We start from the raw sequence: 23,600 nt of genomic DNA on the forward strand, positions 1-23,600 counted from the left end.
TTTACAATCACTTTACAGCTAAATCAAACCTCGAGTTAGGTTTTAACATAAAATCGAGAAGAAAATATTTACTGAGAAAAGCAGCTCCAGCCTTTACATCACATACTATTCAGTCAACAAACCTGAACGGATTAAAGGATCCGGAACTTCTGTGAAGCCGAGCAGTTTAATAGGGGTGCCCATCCATACTGCTTGTAGTGGCATCTACGACAAAACAGGAATGCAATTATGTTTTGCAGGACTCGCCTCATGTCATTTACATAAAAATTCTCATTTCTGTAAAAAATATACTTACTTGAGCCAGCGATGTGCATGAGAGCAGCGGCTCTCCTTGGTCTCACTCTCTCTCCTCATTGGCTCACAGCACCGGGAGCCATTGGCTCCTGCTGCTATCAAATCAAAGCCACTGAGCCAATAAGGAGACATGGGGGGGCGGGGTCAAGCCACGCCCTGTATGTGAATAGACACACACACACACAGAGTGCAGATCGGGAGTGAGCCTGCTCAAGTTTCCCCACAGCAGGCTTGCTATTGGGGGCACTCGGTAGGGAGGAGGAGGAGCCAGGTCCGCCGACGGGGGACCCAAAAAGAAGATGGGGGCTGCTCTGTTCAAAACCATTACACAGAGCAGGGAAGTATCACATGTTTGTTGTTTTAAAAAAGAAGAAATTCAACCTTTACAATCACTTTAACAAATATTTTCAATGCTTTAAATCTACAGTGGGGAAAATAGATATTTGGTCCCCTGCAGATTGTGTGAGTTTGCCCACTTATAAAGAAATGAAGGGTCTATAATTTTTTATCATAGGTGTATTTTAAATGATAGAGACAGAATATCAACCAAAAAATCCAGAAAAAAACACATGATACAAATGTTATAAATTGAGTTGCAGTTCAGTGAGAAAAATAAAGTATTTGATTCCCAAGCAAAACATGACTTAGACCAGTGTTTCTCAACTCCATTCCTCAAGGCGCCCCCAACAGGTCATGTTTTCAGGATTTCCATTATTTTGCACAGGTGATTGGATCAGTTTCACTGGCTTAGTAATTACCCCAGCTGTTTCATCTGAGGGAAATCCTGAAAACATGACCTGTTGGGGCGCCTTGACTGAAGTTGAGAAACACTGACTTAGAACTTGGTGGAGAAACCCTTGTTGGGAAGCACAGAGGTCAGATGTTTCTTGTAGTTGGTGACCAGGTTTGCACACATCTCAGGAGGGATTTTGGTCCACTCTTCTTTACAGATCTTCTCTAAATTCCTAAGGTTTCTTGGCTGCCCCCTGGCAACTTGAAGTTTCAGCTCCCTCCATAAATTTTCTATAGGATTAAGGTCCGGAGACCGGCTAGGCCACTCCATGACCTTAATGTGCTTCTTCTTTAGCTACTCCTTTGTTGCCTTGGCGGTATGTTCTGGGTCATTGTCATGCTGGAAGACCCATCCACGACCCATCTTCAGTGTTCTTCCTGAGGGAAGAAGGTTCTCATCCAAGATTTTACAATACATGGCCCCATCCATTGGCCCCTCAATGCAGCAAAGTTGGCCTGTACCTTTAGCATAGAAACAGCCCCAAAGCATAATGTTTCCACCTCCATGCCTGACTGTAAGGATGGTGTCTTAGGGTCATAGTCAGCATTTTTCTTCCACCAAACACGGCAAGTCGAGTTAATGCCAAAGAGCTACATTTTGGTCTCATCTGACCACAAGCACTTTCTCCCGATCCTTCTCTTAATCATTTAGATGTTTATTGGCAAACTTCAGACAGGCCTGTACACGTGTCTTCCTGAGGAGGCGGACCTTGCGGGCGCTGCAGGATTTCAATCCAGGGTGACTGTGGTCCCAACTTGTTGGGTGACTGTGGTGCCAACTGCCTTGAGACCATTCAAAAGCTTCTCCCGTGTAGTTCTGGGCTGATCCCCCACTTTTCTCATGGTCATCCTCACCCCATGAGGCGAAATCTTGCATTGAGCTCCAAACCGAGGGAGATTGATGGCTATTTTGTATTTCTTCCATTTGCGAATAATCACTCCAACAGTTGTCTCCTTCCCACCAAGCTTCTTGCTGGTGGTCTTGTAGCCCATCCCAGCACTGTGCAGGTCTACAATCTTGTCCCTGATGTCCTTTAACAGCTCTTTGGTCTTGCCCATGATGGTGAGGTTTGAATGGAAGAAAAGAGATTCTGTGGACAGGTGTCTTTTATACACATAACGAGTTGTCGTTAGGAGAACCTTCTTACATTGACAGGACTAATCTGTGTACCACATGAGCACCTACTGGAGCCAGTCTGTGGGAGCCAGAATTGGTTGGTAGGGGATCAAATACTTTTTTTTACTCCATTTATAACATTTGTATCATGTGTGTTTTTTCTGGATTTTTGGTTAATATTCTGTCTCTACCATTTAAAATACACCTATGATAAAAAGTTATAGACCCTTCATTTCTTTGTAAGTGGGCAAACTTAAAAGAAATTCTACAGGGGATCAAATAATTCCCCACTGTACATACATAAGTGAGCTCCATCATCCAGCAATCCACAAGCAAAAATCTTTTTTTTTTTTTTTTTTTTACTTGCACATGATTGGGTATTCGTTTCAAATTCAATTTTCACCACATTTGCAAAGCTAAGGGAAAATTCCCTTGCAAAGTAAACAACCTATTTGCCCTTAGTAAATAAGCCCCATTATCTCCACATGGGAAAAAGTCCTTTATCCCAATAGGGTGTCTTTGTTCCAGAGATTTAAAGCAGAACTCCAGGCAAACCACTTAATACAGGGATGAGAGTTTTTTTTTTTTTTTTTTTTTACCCATTACTGTCCATCAAGTCCTGAGAGTGACACAGACAGCACAGCAACTGGGATCAAAACGACTTCTTTTGTTATAATTATTCAATTATAAATATTATTATTATTTAATTATAGACTGTAGAAGGAATACAATGGTGTCTTCTTTTCACCACCAACTTGCTGATTGGACAGTGAAGGAGCAGCAGAAGATCGATGAGGTTATCTCTCTGCATACTATGCTTTTTCCAACTACCAGCAAGTTCCTTCTCTACACATTTGCATACAACACACCTGATTGGATACCTTGTTGAATGCTGCTGTACAGGGGATTGAAAGATATCAAGTCAAATTCAAGGGTTTTCACTATTGTCACGTGGCACCTCAGGCCCACGCCTCCCCTTCTATTTACTTCCTGTTTGGGGTCCTTCCTCGGGTATCCACATATCTACCTACATGATGTGGACACTTCCTATTGTATGGCCAGTGGCGAGAGTCCTGCTTGGGGTCCTTTTTTAGTTGTCAATGTAGCTGCCTGCATGACGTGGACACTTCCTAATGGATGGCCGGCAGAGTCCTCTCAGGAAAGAAAAGAGGGCTGACGTCATTGTAGGGGTTTAGTAGTCCACCGAACTGGAACCAGCAGCAGCAAAGGGTCCTAAACAGGGGCCTTGGGTGAGGATATGCTGGTTTCACAGTGTATGGGTTTTTAAAAAAAAAAAGGGACTGCCAGGATGGACTGGAGGGGGGTGGGGTAAAAAGTTAGTTTTATCCCAGAGTGGGTCTTTAATGATCCATTAATGAATATTGAGCAGCATTATTTTGTGTCTATTATGTCTGCCTGGAGTTGAGCTTTTCTTCCACTTTACTCGTTGAAAGGCAACAAAATAGGCGATTTGACCAAAGAAAATACTAAACATACATATCCTGCCTAAACATACATATGTAAACAGCCTAAACATACATATATAAACATACATATATAAACAGCCTAAACATACATATATAAAACATACATGTATCTAAAATCAGGTACTTGAAAAAGTATTCATACCCGTTGAAATTTTCCTCATTTTGTCATGTTACAACCAAAAACGTAAATGTATTTTATTGGGAGTTTATATGATAGACCAACACAAAGTGGCTCATAATTGTGAAGTGGAAGGAAAATGATAAATGGTTTTCAACATTTTTTACAAATAAATATGTGAAAAGTGTGGGGGGCATTTGTATTCAGCCCCCTTTACTCTGATACCCCTAACTAAAGTCTAGTGGAACCAATTGCCTTCAGAAGTCACCTAATTAGTAAATAGAGTCCACCTGTGTGTAATTTAAGCTCAGTATAAATACAGCTGTTCTGTGTAGCCCTCAGAGGTTTATTGGGGAACCTTAGGCTGGCCATACACGGTTGAATTGCGAAAGAATTTTCTTTTGAAAATCAGAAAATTTGTGTGTTTTTTGATCCGATGATGCCATCATTGATTTCGAAATTCGACCAACCCAAGCCTTCAATTTCACCTCATGTTGCTACAGAAAAGAATTTTCGTGGCTGGGAATCTTCTTTTCTTTCCGGGAATTTTCTTTTCTTGCACAATGCGCATTTCTTTTTCGATTACATTTCTCGCACGATTCTATCATTGATTAGAAAATCGTTCGTTCTTCAAAAAATTTCCAACACGTCAGATTACTCAAATTCGATGGCCGAACAAAAATCGGCTGTTGCTGAAGCCCACTAATGGTGCGAAATACGAACGAAAATTCTTAGATAAGATTTTCGAAAGAAAATTCTTTCGAAATTCAACCCATGTATGGCCTTGCCTTGCCTTAGTGAACAAACAGTGTCATGAAGGCCAAGGAACACACCAGACAGGTCAGGGATAAAGTTGTGGAGAAGTTTAAAGCAGGGTTAGGTTATAAAAAATTACCCCAAGCTTTGACCATCTCATGAAGCTCTGTTCAATCCATCATCCGAAAATGGAAAGAGTATGGCACAACTGCAAACCTACCAAGACATGGCCATCCACCTAAACTGACAGGCCGGGCAAGGAGAACATTCATCAGAGAAGAGCCAAGAGGTCCATGGTAACTCTGGAGGATCTGCAGAGATCCACAGCTCAGGTGGGAGAATCTGTCCACAGGACAACTATTATTCGTGTTCTCCACAAATCTGACCTTTATAGAAGAGTGACAAGAAGAAAGTCATTGTTGACAGAAAGCCATAAGAAGTCCCATTTTCAGTTTGTGAGAAGCCATGTGGAGGACACAGCAAACATGTGGAAGAAGGTGCTCTGGTCAGATGAGATCAAAATTGAACTTTTTGGCCTAAAAGCAAAAGGCTGTGTGTGGCGGAAAACTAACACTGCACATCACCCTGAACACACTATCCCCACCGTGAAACATGGTGGTGGCAGCATCATGTTGTGGGGATGATTTTCTTCAGCAGGGACAGGGAAGCTGCTCAGAGTTGATGGGAAGATGGATGGAGCCAAATATGGGGCAATCTTAGAAGAAAACCTGTTAGAGTCTGCAAAAGACTTGAGACTGGGGCGGAGGTTCACCTTCCAGCAGGACAACGACCCTAAACATACATCCAGAGCTACAATGGAATGGTTTAGATCAAAGCATATTCATGTGTTAGAATGACCCAGTCAAAGTCCAGACCTAAATCCAATTGAGAATTTGTGGCAAGACTTGAAAATTGCTGTTCACAGACGCTCTCCATCCAATCTGACAGAGCTTGAGATATTTTAGAAAGAAGAATGGGCAAAAATGTCCCTCTCTCTGAGATGTGCAAAGCTGGTAGAGACATCCCCAAAAAGACTTGCAGCTGTAATTGCAGTGAAAGGAGGTTCAACAAAGTATTGACTCCGGGGGGCGCCATACAAATGTACCCCACACACTTTTCACATATTTATATGTAAAACAATTTTAAAAACCATTTATCATTTTCCTTCCACTTCACAATTATGTGCCACTTTGTGTTGGTCTATCACATAAAATCCCAATAAAATACATTTACGTTTTTGGTTGTAACATGACAAAATGTGGAAAATTTTAAGGGGTGTGAATACTTTTTAAAGGCACTTGCATGCAAAGATGAGTATTAAAAACAAAAATGTAACGTTGAACAGTTTAGTAGACATTTTGAAAGTGTTTGTAAACGGATTACCGCAAATCCAACAGCACGTTCCAGACGCATAATTTCTTCTGGGGTCTGTTCCTCCCACCGGACACAACTAAGTGCAGCAGAGATCTTAGGGGCTGAAAAGAAAAGCAACAAGAGCTGCAGCATTAGACTCTCTCTACTCAGTATGTTGGTGATTTTTTGTCTGCAGACGGTCTATTGCAGATAAACTTGCAGCACTCTGCCAATTTAAAATGGAGAAATAGGGCCAAAGCTCTTTTAGCCAAACTTCTCCTGTAGGTCACAGGAGTGCACTCAGATCTGCACTCCTGTGTCCCAGATTCAGCCAACAGCAGGCTAAACGCATAGGGCCAGTCCAGGCTCTACAGGGATCCTGACAATAATGTCAGGATGCACCCAAATGCCTGACCAGTAGCTGGCTCAGCCTCTGCCTCTGAGAGCCCCGAGCCAGCTGCTCCCACCCCCTCCCCAGCCCACCACTCCAGTGAGCGCTGGAGGGGCAAAAGCAGAGAATGGAGACTGACAGGCACCAGCTCTCTGCTTACTGAAGACAGAGAACTGAGTAATCAGCAGTCTTTGATCGATCCGTTCTCGGTGTAGAGCCATCAGGAGACAGATGCAGCATCTGATCGATGCCGCAGCCATCTAGGTAAGTATGAATGATTTTTTTTCTTTCTCCACAATCCTTTTTTAACCACTTCCCGACTGCACAGTATAACCAAATCACAGACAGAGCTCTGGAAGGGTGTCATATGATGTCCTCCCAGAACTGTACACCCGGCGCGCTCTGTGACCGATGTGTCCTTCAGACTCAACTGATCACAGATCGGGGTAAAGAGCCAATCACAGCTAATCACAATGTAAACACACTTCCTGGTTATCTGCATTCCTTTCCTCATGCTGACAGCGTGAGCAGAGGAGGGAGCTGGTAACCTGCTAGTGTTAAAGGGGACATCTGCACTGATTATTAGTGTCCTGATGATCAGTGCTGCCCATCAGTGCCACTTATCAGTGCCGCCTATCAGTGACCATCAGTGCCACCTATCAGTGACCATCAGTTCCCCCTATCAGTGACCATCAGTGCCACCAATCCGTGACCATCAGTGCCACCAATCAGTGACCATCAGTGCCACCAATCAGTTCCCCCTATCAGTGACCATCAGTGCCACCTATCAGTGACCATCAGTGCCACCTATCAGTGACCATCAGTGCCACCTATCAGTGACCATCAGTGCCACCTATCAGTTCCCCCTATCACTGACCATCAGTGCCGACTATCAGTGTGCATCAGTGCCGCCTATCAGTGTGCATCAGTGCCGCCTATCAGTGTGCATCAGTGCCCTTTATCAGTGACCATCAGTTCCCCCTATCAGTGACCATCAGTGCCACCAGTGACCATCAGTGCCACCAATCCGTGACCATCAGTGCCACCAATCCGTGACCATCAGTGCCACCAATCAGCGACCATCAGTGCCGCCTATCAGTTCCCCCTATCAGTGACCATCAGTGCCGCCTATCAGTGACCATCAGTGCCGCCTATCAGTGACCATCAGTGCCGCCTATCAGTGACCATCAGTTCCCCCTATCAGTTCCCCCTATCACTGACCATCAGTGCCGCCTATCAGTGTGCATCAGTGCCCTCTATCAGTGACCATCAGTTCCCCCTATCAGTGACCATCAGTGACCATCAGTGCCACCAGTGACCATCAGTGCCACCAATCCGTGACCATCAGTGCCACCATTCCGTGACCATCAGTGCCACCAATCAGCGACCATCAGTGCCACCAATCAGCGACCATCAGTGCCACCAATCAGCGACCATCAGTGCCACCAATCAGCGACCATCAGTGCCACCAATCAGTCACCATCAGTGCCACCAATCAGTCACCATCAGTGCCGCCTATCAGTTCCCCCTATCAGTGACCATCAGTGCGGCCTATCAGTGACCATCAGTGCCGCCTATCAGTGACCATCAGTGCTGCCTATCAGTGACCATCAGTGCCGCCTATCAGTGACCATCAGTGCCGCCTATCAGTGACCATCAGTGCCGCCTATCAGTGACCATCAGTGCCGCCTATCAGTGACCATCAGTGCCGCCTATCAGTGACCATCAGTGCCGCCTATCAGTGATCATTAGTGCCACCAATCAGTTCCCCCCATCAGTGACCATCAGTGCCACCTATCAGTGACCATCAGTGCCGCCTATCAGTGACCATCAGTTCCCCCTATCAGTTCCCCCTATCAGTTTCCCCTATCAGTTTCCCCTATCAGTGACCATCAGTGCCACCTATCAGTGACCATCAGTCAGTGCCGCCTATCAGTGATCATTAGTGCCACCAATCAGTGACCATCAGTTCCCCCTATCAGTGACCATCAGTGCCACCAATCAGTGACCATTAGTTCCCCCTATCATTAATCCTCCTCATTTTTTTTCCAACATTTTTTTTTTTTTTTTAGCAAGAAATAAAAAAACCCAGTGGTGATCAAATACCACCAAAAGAAAGCTTTATTTGTATGAATAAAATAAAAAATAAAAAATGTCATTTGGGTACAGTGTAGCATGACCGCGGAATTGTTATTCAAAGTGTGACAGCGCTGAAAACTGAAAATTGGCCTGGGCAGGAAGGTGGGGGGGGGGGTTAAAAGTGTCCAGAAGGCAAGTGGTTAAGAAATTACAACTCCACTTGGATTACAAACACTGCAACCATTTCAGCAAACTGTTATACAGATATAACATCCCTTTCTCTGCTGTCTGTCCCACAATATCGTTTCTGACTGCTAAATGGAAGATTTAGTCTTCCTTATAACCAGTATGCCTTTTATATTGATTTACACACAGTCACATTTATAGGCTTAAAAAAGTCCCCGAGCAGCAAAAAACAATAATCACTTTCAGGGGACTTTCCCGGCCATTAGAACCTCGAGGTCCATTTACATTGGTGCTGTGCGTTTTTATTTGTCATGTCACACACACTATCATGTGTTGCACTTGAGGCAGCCCTATTAAATTCAACAGACTTTAGATGCACAAAATGTTCCAATGATCCGACATGCAACATAAGTTTAGCTAATAACGCACAATGATGCTTTTCCGTGTGGTGCAGCGTGTTGCATTTAAAGGTTAAGTTCACCTTTTGAAAAATAAAAAATAAAATAAATGCACATTTTCTGCAGGTAAAAAATATGCATTTATTTTTTTTAAAGCAGCCTGCAAAGCATTGCACTCGTGATCAGCAGACCATGGGTGCAAGCTCAGGCTCCTGCGAACTCTCAGGATATGGGTCTGCCCGTACTTCATACAGATGGGCAATTACTTGAGAGCAGGAAGAATCATCAACTACCGGAGAGTTCACCAGCGCCTCCCCCGTAGTTCATTGAGTACTACAAGCCGTCAGCTGCAAGGGCTGATGGTACTTGTAGGCTGTTAATAAACAGGAAACTGTAAATGAATGACATAGGTGTGTGGGCAGAGTAGATCCCCCGCCAGCTGTTAAAGGGGGGAGGGATCAGGGATGCAGGATGCAGATGCTGGAACATGTTACATGTTCCAAAGGTGAACTTATCCTTAAAGTGATTGTAAGGGTTCGTTCATCTTTTATTTTTTTTAAATAACAAACATGTCGTACTTACCTCCACTGTGCAGTTTATTTTGCACAGACTGGCCCCGATCCTCCTCTTCTGGGGTCCCCCGGTGGCTCTCACGGCTCCTCCCCATATCAGATAACCCCCTAGGAGAAGCACTCCCCTGAGGGGGTTACCTTTCGGGCGTGCTCCCGAGTCCAGCATTCAGTGTCCTTAGCCGCCAAATGTATGAATCGGCCCCGCCCCCGCGTCATTGGATTTGATTGACAGCAGTGGGAGCCAATGGCTGCGCTGCTATCAATCTATCCAATCAAGAGCCGGGAACCTCGGGCAGAGAGACAGCGCATCCCCGCTGGGTCAAATGCCAGGGCTCAGGTAAGTAAAATGGGGGGGCTGGGGGGGGGCCGTCACTGCCAGGTGTTTATTCCCCTTAATGCATCCTAACACAAAGGTTTTTTTTTTCTCTCTCTGCAAAGAGAGAGAGAGAGAGAGAGAGAGAGAGAGAGAGAGAGAGAGAGAGAGAGAGAGAGAGGGGGGGGGAGAAGAGAGAGAGCGCGAGAGAAAGAGAAAGAGCGAGAAAGATAAAGAGAGAGAGAGCGAGAGAGAATGCGAGAGAGAGAGCGAGAATGAGAGAGAGAGAGAGAGAGAGAGCGAGAGAGAGAGCGAGAGAGAATATGAGAGAGCGAGAGAGCGAGAGAGAGAATGCAAGAGAGAGAGCAAGAGAGAGAATATGAGAGAGCGAGAGAATATGAGAGAGCGAGAGAATATGAGAGAGCGAGAGAGAGAATGCAAGAGAGAGAGCAAGAGAGAGAGAGAGAGAGCGCGAGAGAGCGACAGAGAGAGAGAGCGAGAGCGAGAGACAGAGAGAGAGAATATGAGAGAGACAGAGAATGCGAGAGACAGAGAATGCGAGAGAGAGAGAATGCGAGAGAGAGAGAATGCGAGAGAGAGAGAATGCGAGAGAGAGAGAATGCGAGAGAGAGAGAGAATGCGAGAGAGAGAGAATGCGAGAGAGAGAGAATGCGAGAGAGAGAGAATGCGAGAGAGAGAGAATGCGAGAGAGAGAGAATGCGAGAGAGAGAGAATGCGAGAGAGAGAGAATGAGAGAGAGAGAGAATGCAAGAGAGAGAGAGAGAATATGAGAGAGAGAGAGAAAGAGAGACAGAGAGAGAGAATGCGAGAGAGAGAGAATGCGAGAGAGAGAGAATGCGAGAGAGAGAGAATGCGAGAGAGAGAGAATGCGAGAGAGAGAGAATGCGAGAGAGAGAATGCGAGAGAGAGAATGCGAGAGAGATAGAGAGAGAGAATGCGAGAGAGAGAGAGAGAGAATATGAGAGCGAGAGAGAGAGAGAGAGAGAATATGAGAGAGAATGTGAGAGAGAGAATGTGAGAGAGGAAGAGAGAGAGAGAGAGAATATGAGAGAGGGAGAGATGCTGCATCTCTCTCCTCCATTCAGAGAGAGAAAACACGGGGGCATCATAGTGACTGATCACTATGATAGCCAATCAGAGGTCATCACAGCGATCAGGTAAGCTGTAATCGGAAGTTCCGGGTCCTGATTGTTAGTACAGGCTCTCGGTGGGGCCCGGGGCTCTGTGCTGGGAGCAGCACAAAAGGGAGATACACAAATATGCAACCCCACAGAAAATAAAAAAAGCCCAGTCCAGTGGGGCCCCATATTTGCGTAGGCTCGGGGCCAAGAGGGTTAAAGTGTGTTTCATGAATGCACACGGTGCTGCAATGTATAAATATGAACTGTCTCTCCATTCTGACTTCTAACAAACATTTGTAGCTAGGAACACATGAAAGAAGTTATCAGTAAAAAGAAAATACTTACCAAATGTTACACCTTCTTTTGGCTGCTCCTTAGTGAAGCTTAAACAATGTGGTAAACTTTTCAAAACAGATAAAAGCTGAAAAAAAAAAGTAATATTTTAAGTATCCAACCATTCTGCACATAAACATATTAATAAAGAAAATGGCCATTAATTAGAAGAAAAGACCAGTTCACCTATTATGATTTGTGCCATATGTAGGAGATCACATAAACACAGTACAAAGTGGGGAAAATAGCGTGTATGAGGCTCACGGGACCCCTCTGTTAAGGGGATGACATGTTCACAATCTGCATGTTATCACCTACGAGACCCAGAAATGTTGGTACTTTGTATTGTACTCATTAAAATGTCTCACTTAGGGCTTGTTCACACAACCCTTAGGCCAAAAAGGATCCATTAACCACTTCAAGACCAGGCCTTTTTATGACATTTGTTGTTTACAAGTAAAAATCTGTGTTTTTTGCTAGAAAATTACTTAGAACCCCCAAACATTATTTATATATATATATATATATATATATATATATATATATATATATATATATATATATATATATATATATATATATATATATATATATATATTTAGCAGAGACCCTAGAGAATAAAATGGTGGTCATTGCAATATTTTATTTGCGCAGCGGTCTTTATAAGTGCAATTCTTTTGAACAAAAATACACTTTAATGAATTAAAAAAAAAAAAATTGTAAAGTTAGCCCAGTTTTTTGTAGAATGTGAAAGATGATGTTACGCCAAGTAAATAGATAACCAACAGGTCACAATTTAAAATTGAGCACGCTCATGGAATGGCGACAAACTACTGTACTTAAAAATCTCCTTAGGCGCTTAAAAAATTTCTGTAGGTTACATGTTTAGAGATGCAGAGAAGGTCTAGAATTATTGCTCTTGACCTACCGATCGCGGCGAGACCTCACATGTGTGGTTTGAACACAGTCTACATATGTGGGCGCAACTTACATATGTGTTTGCTTCTGCGGGCGAGCTCGGAGGGATTGGGCGCATAACTTTTTTTTTTTCTCATTTATTTTTACACTGTCCCTTTATTTTATTTTTTTCCATCACTTTTTTTCCTATTGTTACCTACCCTTCCAATAGAAATAAGCATGACAGGTCCTCTTTATTGAGAGATCTGGGGTCAAAAAGACCCCAGATCTCTCATTTACCTTGAAAAAGCTAATTTTCTTTTTGTCATTTTGACTTTAAGAAGAAAAAAATTTGATGGGCGAGAACCGGAAGTGACATCGCGCCGATCCTCCAAGGGCACAGGGCCAAGTGAGCACCATCTTGCCCTCACTTGACTTCCTGCTCAGCCACCGATCGGACCGGATCGCTTACGGGTTTAACGTCGGCTCAGGTAAACCCGGAAGACACTGGGAAGCGTTGGAGGGGGGGGGGGGGGAGTTTACCTCTCCAGTTGCCTATAAAAGGGACCACTTTTATTGGAAAGCCGGCCGCCTGTTGTAAATAAGAATACTGGGGTTGTGGCTGCTGCCATAACTCCGGTATTTAACGATGTATATTTACAGTTAGGCGGTCGGCAAGTGCTTAAAGTCTAAGGAAAGGCCTGCTTTCAAATAACTCCATTCAAGCAGTTGCACCTTACTAGTGGTAGTAAACTCCCCAACACAACTTTATCGTAATCATCATAAAAAATACTAAATGATCGCTGCTTGTAATGGTCTCCTTACCGGCGCATGCGCTTCTCTTCCCTTAAATCACAGCGTGCTCTGTACCGTCCATCTATTGGCAGGATGCCGTGAATGGGATTTCTGCTCCCTGCGGCACAGCGATTACAGCTCACAAGACTGGAGAATTCTTCCTAGCTTCCTGGCACCCCCCCCCCCATGTGACATCACATGAGGGAGTAAACCTGGGCAATTGTACCGCATCCGATAGCGGTGATCTGCTGCAGCATGATCAGAAGACTGACAGGCACACAAACCCAGAACGGCTAATAATCATAAAGCACGACTATGTAAATCATGTGGAGCTTAGTTGCCATAGTCAAAAACGAGGCTTGGCTAATACACAATTGCGCAAGATTACGGCAAGGGAAACAAGGAAGGGGCGGAGGTGATATTCAAAGCGGACACAGAAAACCGTACTGAAGATGGCGACGGAAGACAACATTTTTCTAAATGAAAAAAAAAAGTAAGTACTAAGCGATTGTGCATGGATTACACTGTGTAATGATTGATAATAAGTGATTTGAACAAACTAGATGAAGAGCATCATAGCGATTGCCGCGTTGCCTTCACGCCTAAGGGTAAAACAAATCTTAATGCCCAAGCACAATTTTGCAACTTTGACCTGTGTTAGTAAAACCGGACATATCATCACAACTACTTTGTGCATCCAGGTAATTTATACCGCGGTCTTTTTTGTTTTTTGTTTTTTAGGACAAATTGGTAATGGTCATTTCCTGGTTTCTTTTTTCATTATCAAAGGAAAACTGGCCTAAAATAGTAAGAAAAAAAAAATATTTCCTAAATGTAGCTGTATATTTCTGGTTACTACCGTAACCTACCACCGAAAAACAACCCCAAATAAATTCTCTTGCTCCTGATAATTGCAGCGATATCACATATGTGTATGTTAGTTGTTGTTTGCACCCTTAGTACAGCCCAGAAACAATAGTGCACATTTTGCTTTTTTTTTTTTTGTCCTACCTAAAACACACTGAAACTAATTTGGAAAAAAAAAAAAAGAAAAAAAATCCTGCCCAAAGTATACTGACCCTGACCTTTGACCCAAACATATACCTTTTTCTTGATCACTGTGGTAGCCAAATAGAGGCTACCACAGCGATCAGGTGACCCGGAAATTGTGAGTTCTGGGTCAAGATCGCTGGCACAGAACCCTGGGGGGGGGGGGCTCTTGGTGAGATCTCTGTGCTGGGACTGCACCGTGGATACAGGAGGGAGATACGCATAGTTCAAAAAGCCCAATGCACTGAGGCCGCGTATATGTGTTGCATCAGCGTCAAGGGGTTAAAGGGCACAGACTGGTGTCGGTTCTGTTCCAGCACTAGGGGGCACTGCCTTGCCTTTTTTCACAAGTTGCAGATTACTTTAAGGGTCCTTTAACATTGGCTTTTTTTTTTTAATAGGATACAACTTCACTTTTTTTTTTTCTTCTGGAATTAGGGGTATAATGATTGATTGGTGCACTGAGAGATATTAGGAACATGAATAGCTAGGGAGGTTGGGGCCCTCAACTGAGTGAGGGTGAGGGAGCAAATTAAACTTTAATAATAGATTGTATGTTAGAGGGGAAGTGATTTTTTCCCTTCTTCTCTTTTCTCTTTTTTTTTTTTAAGGAAAAAAAAAGGGTAAAAATCACTTCCCCTCTTAACATACAATCTATTATAAAAGTTGAATTTGCTCCCTCACCCCCCCAAGTTGAGGGCCCCAACCTCCCTAGCTATTCATGTTCCTAATATCTCTCAGTGCACCAATCAATCGTTATACCCCTGATTCTAGAAGAAAAAAAAAAGTGAAGTTGTATCATATTAAAAAAAAAAAAAAAAAAACACACAAGAAGAGGAAAGACCGTGTGAAATGGCCCCTAGGTTTCTTCTGACTTTATTAAAATTTCAGCTCAGATACAGTGTATAGAAATAGGCAGCCATGCAGAGACTACAGGTGGACTCCAATCCGTTGCAAAAAAATGCATGCAGTTTTCCACATCACACTGCCCTTCACCTAAGAGCTCCATTGCAGTGTGGACAGGGAACATAGAAAACAATCGTCTTCTGTGTACCCTTACTGTGACTGTCATTGATCCGGAGCAGAAAAAACACCAGTCACCGCACACTGTGTGAACGATTCCTAAAAAATAAAAAATAAAAAAAACACAGCACAAATCTGAATCTCGAAAATCTGTCCCTTTCTTCACCTGGACCGTCTACCTTTACAAAAAGCTGGTTACCATTTCGCTCCATGTTTTAGACAGCACAGCTTCCAGCTCCTTAGAAGTGCACATAGGAGGAACGGGGAATGTCTTCTGCATCACTATAGGGCCAACATCAAACCTAAAGAGACACAAATTCACATCAAACACAATTCCAACACTGACCATAGGATGGGTCCGATTCATGAAAACTGGAGAAAAACCATGTAGCTGCATACATCAGACTCATTACTTGCTGTTTCTATTACCAGGGGCTGTACAGGATGTCCTTCGCTCCAAATGTCATTACTTAGGCCCCCCCCCCCGGTAGACTGAGTGCATTAAGAAAACATGTGCAGTATGTGAGTTATGTCAGAGGTATTATCTGTAATGGTAGGAATTCGATGTTTAGCATTCATTTGTAAAATGCATTAAAGGCCACAAAAATTCTACAAGAATTTGGAGTGATTAAAAAAAGTATGAAGGGGTCTCCAGATGCTTTCATTTTTAAAATGGCCCCATGACCTCCAATCATCTGGCAGCACTGTATGCTATCAACTTAGTCAGCTGGGTGATAAACTACTCCTATGTCTTCCTCAAGTACCACAGCAGGTTTATATCACATGGCCCAACATCTGATTGTTCCAGGTTAGTGGCCAAACTAGCAGCATCTTGCACCTGCAAAAAACAAGTATGCAAATGAAGCTTTTATTTCTGTCCTGGGATGCTTAGCAACACGTTACTTGTTACATCCTAAGGACTTGCTTCAAAATGTAGCTTTGGATAGGCTTTTTTTTAAAAGTACTCTGAATGCCAATCAAAGCTTGTGTCACTAAATAAAATGGTTACCTTCGGTCCTGTTCACACGTTGTGTTTGCTTCACTTTAAAAATGATCCCCCCCCATGTCGCTTTCTTGGTGCTTCAAGGTGTCTCCAAAGCCTCCATAGAAGTCAATGACAACACTCGCTAACAGCACCTGCAGCTTTTGAGGGACTTTTATTCAGCTTTAGTTTTGCTTTGTTTGGATAGATATTGCAGGTAGGAGATATCCCAGGATGCACTGGGAAACAAACAAGTGATGTAGAAAAAATGAACCGCACTCCGGTTGTTGCTCTTACAATTTCTTCATTTTATTGAATAGCCACAGTGAACAAACGCAGATTAAGTCAGTTCACGCGTTTACGCCTATAAGGCCTTAGTCCAGTGGTTCTCAACCTGGGGGTCGAATGAATATTTGCCAGGCGTCCCCGAATCCTGGGCTGTTCCTGAAGCCCTCTGCGCTCACCCAGCCTTTTTGCGGACACCCAGCAGGGCTGTTCCTGGAGCCCGCAGATGCCCACTCAGCCTCTTCCCAGTCACCCATTCAGTTCACGGCATGGCTGGGGGGCAGAGACTAGAGGTCAGCTGACTGGTGAGGAATTTGAAGTTGGAGGGGCTGGAGGAGACCCTATCTCCTGATTTCTGCATAGGTGTCACTGCTACGAGACACCACAAAGTCTGAGACATAGTGAGTAACACTACCTGTGATTGTAGTTGCCATTAAAAGTCCTCACTACAGTTCTCAGATCAGCAGATGACCTTAATCAAGGGCACCTAAGTTGGCCGATCAGAACTCCCCCCAGCACTGCCCCTCATCCCACCCCCCACCAGCAATGCCACTCATCCCATTCCCTCTACTAAGGAGTAAGAGAAGGAATACAAATAGAGAATACATGGAACTGAGAGGAAAATAGGGGGAGGAACAAAGAAAAAGGGGGAGAAAGAATAAGAGAAAGAACAAGAAAGACGGCTAGAGAGAGAGGGATGGGGGAAAAAAAACAAATTGGGATAAAGAGAGATAAAAGGGAAAGAAAGGAGAACAAAGAGAAAAAGTGGTACACCCTAAAATGTACCATAAGGGGTTTTAATACTGTACGAGTGGAAGGGACTCAAAGAGCGCTAAATGTTAATTGGTTAGGGGCACAAATTACTTCTCTTGACTTGGGTGCTGACAACCCACACTACGAAAATAAGTTTACTGTTAGGGGTCCCCACATCTTGGGAAATTTTATCAAGGGGTCACGGCACTAGAGGGTTGAGAACCACTGCCTTAGTCATTATGACTAAGGCCTTATGGGCTGAAACGCATCAACTGACTTAATCTGTGTTTGTTCACTGTGGCTATTCAAATAAATGTAGAAATTTTAAGAGCAACAACCGGAGTGCAGTTCATTTTTTCTAGATTACTCTACTCAGCCAGCGACTGTGGATCGAGCACCTGGGAGCTCTGCTATCTACAGTATATGGTGTATGGGTAGTAGCACTGACTTTTCTGTTTATACTTTAAACCAACAAGTGAACCAGAAAGATGTAATCAGCAGTCACTTCCGGGTTCACGTGTATATATTCTGGAGGTGTCTGGTGCAGACGTCAAATCTGGTGTGCAGCATGGAGCAGCAGGATGGTGAGCAGGGTCTGGACCAGAGTGGAACAACTAGCAAGATGGCACACATGGTGTGCCAGATGGGAACACTATAGGGGAAGGTGAGCGGGGCCTGGAGAGAAGACTGAACGGCAGAGGATCAGCAGAGCTGGACAGGAGGTGAGCGGGAACCAGAGGGAAAGAGGAGAATCAGCAAACCAGAGGATCAGCAGAGCTGGGGGTTACTATTGAGTGGGGGATCTGCAGAGCTGGGGGTTACTGCTGAGCAGGGGATCATCAAAGCTGGGGATACTACTAAATAAGCATCAGCTGAGCTGGTTGCACTACAAAGCAGGAGATCTGCTGAACGAGGGTATCCATTAAGCCGGGGATCTGCTGGGCCCCTTTAAAACAAATAGAAAATCAACACACACACACAGGGCATTTGCCAAGCTTCATTAAAGCTTAATCGAAGCATCAAAAGTACATAAAAAAAAGGCATTGTGACGCGGTAGGCACTTTAAGTGTAAATGAGCGCCTAAAGTGGTTGTAAAGTCTCAAGGTGAAAAACCTTCTGTGCTGCAGCTCCTCCCCCCCAGACCCCACCCTTTTCTTACCTGAGCCCGATCCGATCCAACAATGTACATGAGCCCAACAGCTCCAGCCGCTGTCTCTCTCCTCATTGGACAGATTGGCTCCAGCTGCTGTCAATCAAATCCAATGACCCAGAAGTGGGGGGCGGAGCCGAGTCCTTCTGTCTGTGTCAATGGACACAGCAGCAGGACTTGGGGGCACCCGATGAGGAGGAGGAGCCAGAATCTCCGGTGGGGCACCCCAGAACAGGAGGATTGCACAGAGCAGGTAAGTATAGGCATGTTTATTATTTTTATATAAAAAAAACACTAGGGTTTACAACCCTTTTAAGGACTCCTCAGCCACTCTATCATGGGGCCAATGTTCCTTTCTACACATGAATACTGCCGTGCCGTACCTCTTTGGTCTAATTTGCATGATTGTGACTCCAGTTTTCTCATCCCCATTAAGCACTGTGTGGATTATGGGGGCTGGTCCTCTCCACCGAGGAAGGAGACTCGGGTGTACGTTCAATATACCGCTGGAGAAAAAAAAAACATACCAAGTCAGCACAGCCTAAGATGCATGTCCACATAAATCATACACTGCATTTTACCTACTAAGGGAACTTTAAAATGAGGTCCTCGCTGAGGAGTCGTCCAAACGAAGCCACCACTCCCACATCGAACTTATGACACTGCCCCGTGTCAGGCCACTGGTGTACGGGGAGCCCCTGGTCATCGGCGTAATTTGTCACCGGAAATCCTTTCGGCAATAAACACGGCAGAGAAACTACCTCCAGTCTTTCAACGAGAGCCTCTTCTGTTCTACTGCTTTGTCAATAGAAGAGAATGGAAGGTGCAAATTAGACATACAGTATCTGACAAAAGTGAGTACACCCACTGAAGAAATGACACTTTGCTACAATTGGAGGAATTGGTATGCAACGGAGTGCATGTAGGGGACGCCCCTTAGGATTTTTGAGGCAGAAAAAGGAGTAAGGAAAGTATTATCCGTAAAAGGCACCAGCAGTGCCAACTTTATTGGTGTACAAAAATGGATTAAAAATGTCCAGAGGGACAAGACAAACATATACAATCAATAATTGGTATCTGTATAAATAACAAAAGACAAGTAGAGCATATAAAAATGATATCACCCAGTGCCAGCAACCCCAAACCATCCGGTTTTGCCTTCCCGTCCTTGGTCAGGCTGTGGGGGTGGAGCGCTCACATGCCTTCGCCGCCGTCTCCATGACGACGGTGAAGCCTTCCCGCCGGTGGCACGTCAACGAGTGACGCGATCGTGCCAGTCTCTGGCGCGGCCGCGCCGCGCGCCCCTGTGCCTGAGATACGCCCCTTGAGGCATGTCTCTGCCCGCCAGGCGTGACAACGCGGCGGCCGTGACGGCCCCTAGGTCTGCCTCTGATTGGCCATCCCGCACACACCCTCGATTTTAATCCTCTCAGCTGTGTTTATACAGACATTGTTCGCTGCAGGGTGGATCAGGCGTATCTTGTGAAGGTGCCCCTGCGGCTCTGCGGGTCATCACTGGCCCCTTCTGTCACCTGTGGACCCCTACAAACAGCACGTTGACACTTTCTTTTGCCTTTCCTTTTTCTCATGACATGAGTCATATTATGTAAGTAACATGTTATATTTTTTGATGATTCCTGTGATATACAAATGGTTATAACATAAACCATGTATATGGTTCTGTTTTCTGCTATGTTACTCATTGATGTTTATGTCTATGTTCTAGAGACAAGCAACATTTTTCATCCACCCATATGTATGTTAAACAATTCCCCTGAAGAAGGAATATACCAGCGTGACTACGGTCCTCTCCAAAACATGTTGGGAAATATGCATTAGCCGCCTACCCCCCACCAGACCTACCGTATCTCGGTGGATGGTTTGGGGTTGCTGGCACTGGGTGATATCATTTTTATATGCTCTACTTGTCTTTTGTTATTTATACAGATACCAATTATTGATTATATATGTTTGTCTTGTCCCTCTGGACATTTTTAATCCATTTTTGTACACCAATAATGTTGGCACTGCTGGTGCCTTTTACGGATAATACTTTCCTTACTCCTTTTTCTGCCTCAAAAATCCTAAGGGGCGTCCCCTACATGCACTCCGTTGCATACCAATTCCTCCAATTATTATTCAGGATGATGGCAGTATCTATTGCACACTAGCATGGTTTCCCTCAATTTCTTTTCCAACACTTTGCTACAATGTAAAGTAGTGAGTGTACAGCTTGTATAACAGTGTAAATTTGCTGTCCCCTCAAAATAACTCAACACACAGCCATTAATGTCTAAACCGCTGGCAACAAAAGTGAGTACACCCCTACCCCCACCAAATTGGGCCCAATTAGCCATTTTCCCCTCCCCGGTGTCATGTGACTCGTTAGTGTTACAAGGTCTCAGGTGTGAATGGGGAGCAGGTGTGTTAAATTTGGTGTTATCGCTCTCACTCTCTCATACTGGTCACTGGAAGTTCAACATGGCACCTCATGGCAAAGAACTCTCTGAGGATCTGAAAAAAAATAATTGTTGCTCTACATAAAGATGGCCGAGGCTATAAGAAGATTGCCAAGACCCTGAAACTGAGCTGCAGCACGGTGACCAAGACCATACAGCGGTTTAACAGGACAGGTTCCACTCAGAACAGACCTCGCCATGGTCCACCAAAGAAGTTGAGTACACGTGCTCAGCGTCATATCCAGAGGTTGTCTTTGGGAATTAGATGTATGAGAGCTGCCAGCATTGCTGCAGAGGTTGAAGGGGTGGGGAGTCAGCCTGTCAGTGCTCAGACCATACACCGCACACTGCATCAAATTGGTCTGCATGGCTGTCGTCCCAGAAGGAAGCCTCTTCTAAAGATGATGCACAAGAAAGACCGCAAACAGTTTTCTGAAGACAAGCAGACTAAGAACATGGATTACTGGAACCATGTCCTGTGGTCTGATGAGACCAAGATAAACTTATTTGGTTCAGATGATGTCAAGCGTGTGTGGCGGCAACCAGGTGAGGAGGACAAAGACAAGTGTGTCTTGTCTACAGTCAAGCATGGTGGTGGGAGTGTCATGGTCTGGGGCTGCATGAGTGCTGCCGGCACTGGGGAGCTACAGATCATTGAGGGAACCATGAATGCCAACATGTACTGTGACATACTGAAGCAGAGCATGATCCCCTCTCTTCAGAGACTGGACCGCAGGGCAGTATTCCAACATGATAACCACCCCAAACACACCTCCAAGACGACCACTGCCTTGTTAAAGAAGCTGAGGGTAAAGGTGATGGACTGGCCAAGCATGTCTCCAGACCTAAACCCTATTGAGCATCTGTGGGACATCCTCAAACGGAAGGTGGGGGAGCGCAAGGTTTCCAACATCCACCAGCTCTGTGATGTTGTCATGGAGGAGTAGAAGAGGACTCCAGTGCCAACCTGTGAAGCTGATGAGTGTTTTGAAAGACGAGCAACTTTTTTTTCTCTAAATTCCGACTCGGTTTCGGATTCAAGCCAACGGGGTGTGCAGTACCAGATTTGGCCAGAGGTGCGGGGGCGCCAGGTCACTCGGAACGGTTCGGAGCTATTCAATGCGGAACAAATTATCTTCGTTTCCATTGACTTCTATGGGGAAACTTGCTTTGATATGCAAGTGCTTTGGACTGCAAGCATTCTCCTGGAACGGATTATGATCGTAATCCAAGGTTCCACTGTACTGGTATTTTTATTTTATCTGGTGATGGTCAACAGCTTATAATGGGACAGAGATCTGACACTAACTGACTCTGGGGAGACTAACTGCTACTGACATCACCAGTGACACTAATATAGTGAGCAGTGATAATACTATACACTGTCACTGTACTAATGACACTGGCTGGGAAGGGGTTAACATCTAAGGCCATCAAGACATTAAACGTGTGCTTATATGTAATGTGTGTATTATGTGCTGCTTTTACTAACTGATCTCTAAGTTTCTCATCCCTGCTTTGCAGGCATAACAAACAGAGAGATTGTTCCCTCTGTACATAGTTACATAGTAGGTGAGGTTGAAAAAAGACACACGTCCATCAAGTCCAACCTATGTGTGTGATTATGTGTCAGTATTACCTTACATATCCCTGTATGTTGCGGTCATTCAGGTGATTATCTAATAGTTTCTTGAAGCTATCAATGCTCCCCGCTGAGACGACCGCCTGTGGAAGGGAATTCCACATCTTTACCGCTCTTACAGTAAAGAACCCTCTACGTAGTTTAAGGTTAAACCTCTTTTCTTCTAATTGTAATGAGTGGCCCCGAGTCTTATTAAACTCTCTTCTGCGAAAAAGTTTTATCCCTATTGTGGGGTCACCAGTACAGTATTTGTAAATTGAAATCATATCCCCTCTCAAGCGTCTCTTCTCCAGAGAGAATAAGTTCAGTGCTCGCAACCTTTCCTCATAACTAAGATCCTCCAGACCCTTTATTAGCTTTGTTGCCCTTCTTTGTACTCGCTCCATTTCCAGTACATCCCTCCTGAGGACTGGTGCCCAGAACTGGACAGCATACTCTAGGTGCGGCCGGACCAGAGTCTTGTAGAGCGGGAGAATTATCGTTTTATCTCTGGAGTTGATCCCCTTTTAATACATGCCAATATTCTGTTTGCTTTATTAGCAGCAGCTTGGCATTGCATGCCATTGCTGAGCCTGTCATCTACTAGGACCCCCAGGTCCTTTTCCATCCTAGATTCCCCCAGAGGTTCTCCCCCCAGTGTATAGATTGCATTCATATTTTTGCCACCCAAATGCATTATTTTACATTTTTCTACATTGAACCTCATTTGCCATGTAGTCGCCCACCCCATTAATTTGTTCAGGTCTTTTTGCAAGATTTCCACATCCTGCGGAGAAGTTATTGCCCTGCTTAGCTTAGTATCGTCTGCAAATACAGAGATTGAACTGTTTATCCCATCCTCCAGATCGTTTATGAACAAATTAAATAGGATTGGTCTCAGCACAGAACCCTGGGGGACCCCACTACCCACCCCTGACCATTCCGAGCACTCCCCATTTATCACCACCCTCTGAACACGCCCTTGTAGCCAGTTTTCAATCCATGTACTCACCCTATGGTCCATGCCAACGGAACCTATTTTGTACAGTAAATGTTTATGGGGAACTGTGTCAAATGCTTTTGCAAAATCCAGATACACCACGTCTACGGGCCTTCCTTTATCTAGATGGCAACTCACCTCCTCATAGAAGGTTAGATTGGTTTGGCAAGAACGATTCTTCATGAATCCATGCTGATTACTGATAATGATACCGTTCTCATTACTAAAATCTTGTATATAGTCCCTTATCATCC

General features: G+C 44.5%; 1 protein-coding gene across 1 annotated transcript in view; it reads right to left on the bottom strand.

Moving 5' to 3' along the window:
• Window positions 1-23,600, bottom strand: part of MTFMT (mitochondrial methionyl-tRNA formyltransferase) — a 35,637-nt gene that overhangs the window by 6,738 nt on the left and 5,299 nt on the right. Inside the window, exons 2-7 of the mRNA XM_073618337.1 lie at window positions 18,852-19,064; window positions 18,650-18,772; window positions 15,296-15,398; window positions 11,344-11,419; window positions 5,948-6,039; window positions 123-204 (exon numbers count right to left, since the gene is read on the bottom strand). Of these exons, the coding sequence (XP_073474438.1) occupies window positions 123-204; window positions 5,948-6,039; window positions 11,344-11,419; window positions 15,296-15,398; window positions 18,650-18,772; window positions 18,852-19,064 (689 nt within the window). The remainder of the gene's footprint in view (window positions 1-122; window positions 205-5,947; window positions 6,040-11,343; window positions 11,420-15,295; window positions 15,399-18,649; window positions 18,773-18,851; window positions 19,065-23,600) is intronic.

Source organism: Aquarana catesbeiana, linkage group LG03 (assembly GCF_042186555.1).
Source record: "Aquarana catesbeiana isolate 2022-GZ linkage group LG03, ASM4218655v1, whole genome shotgun sequence".
Lineage (NCBI taxonomy): Eukaryota > Metazoa > Chordata > Amphibia > Anura > Ranidae > Aquarana > Aquarana catesbeiana.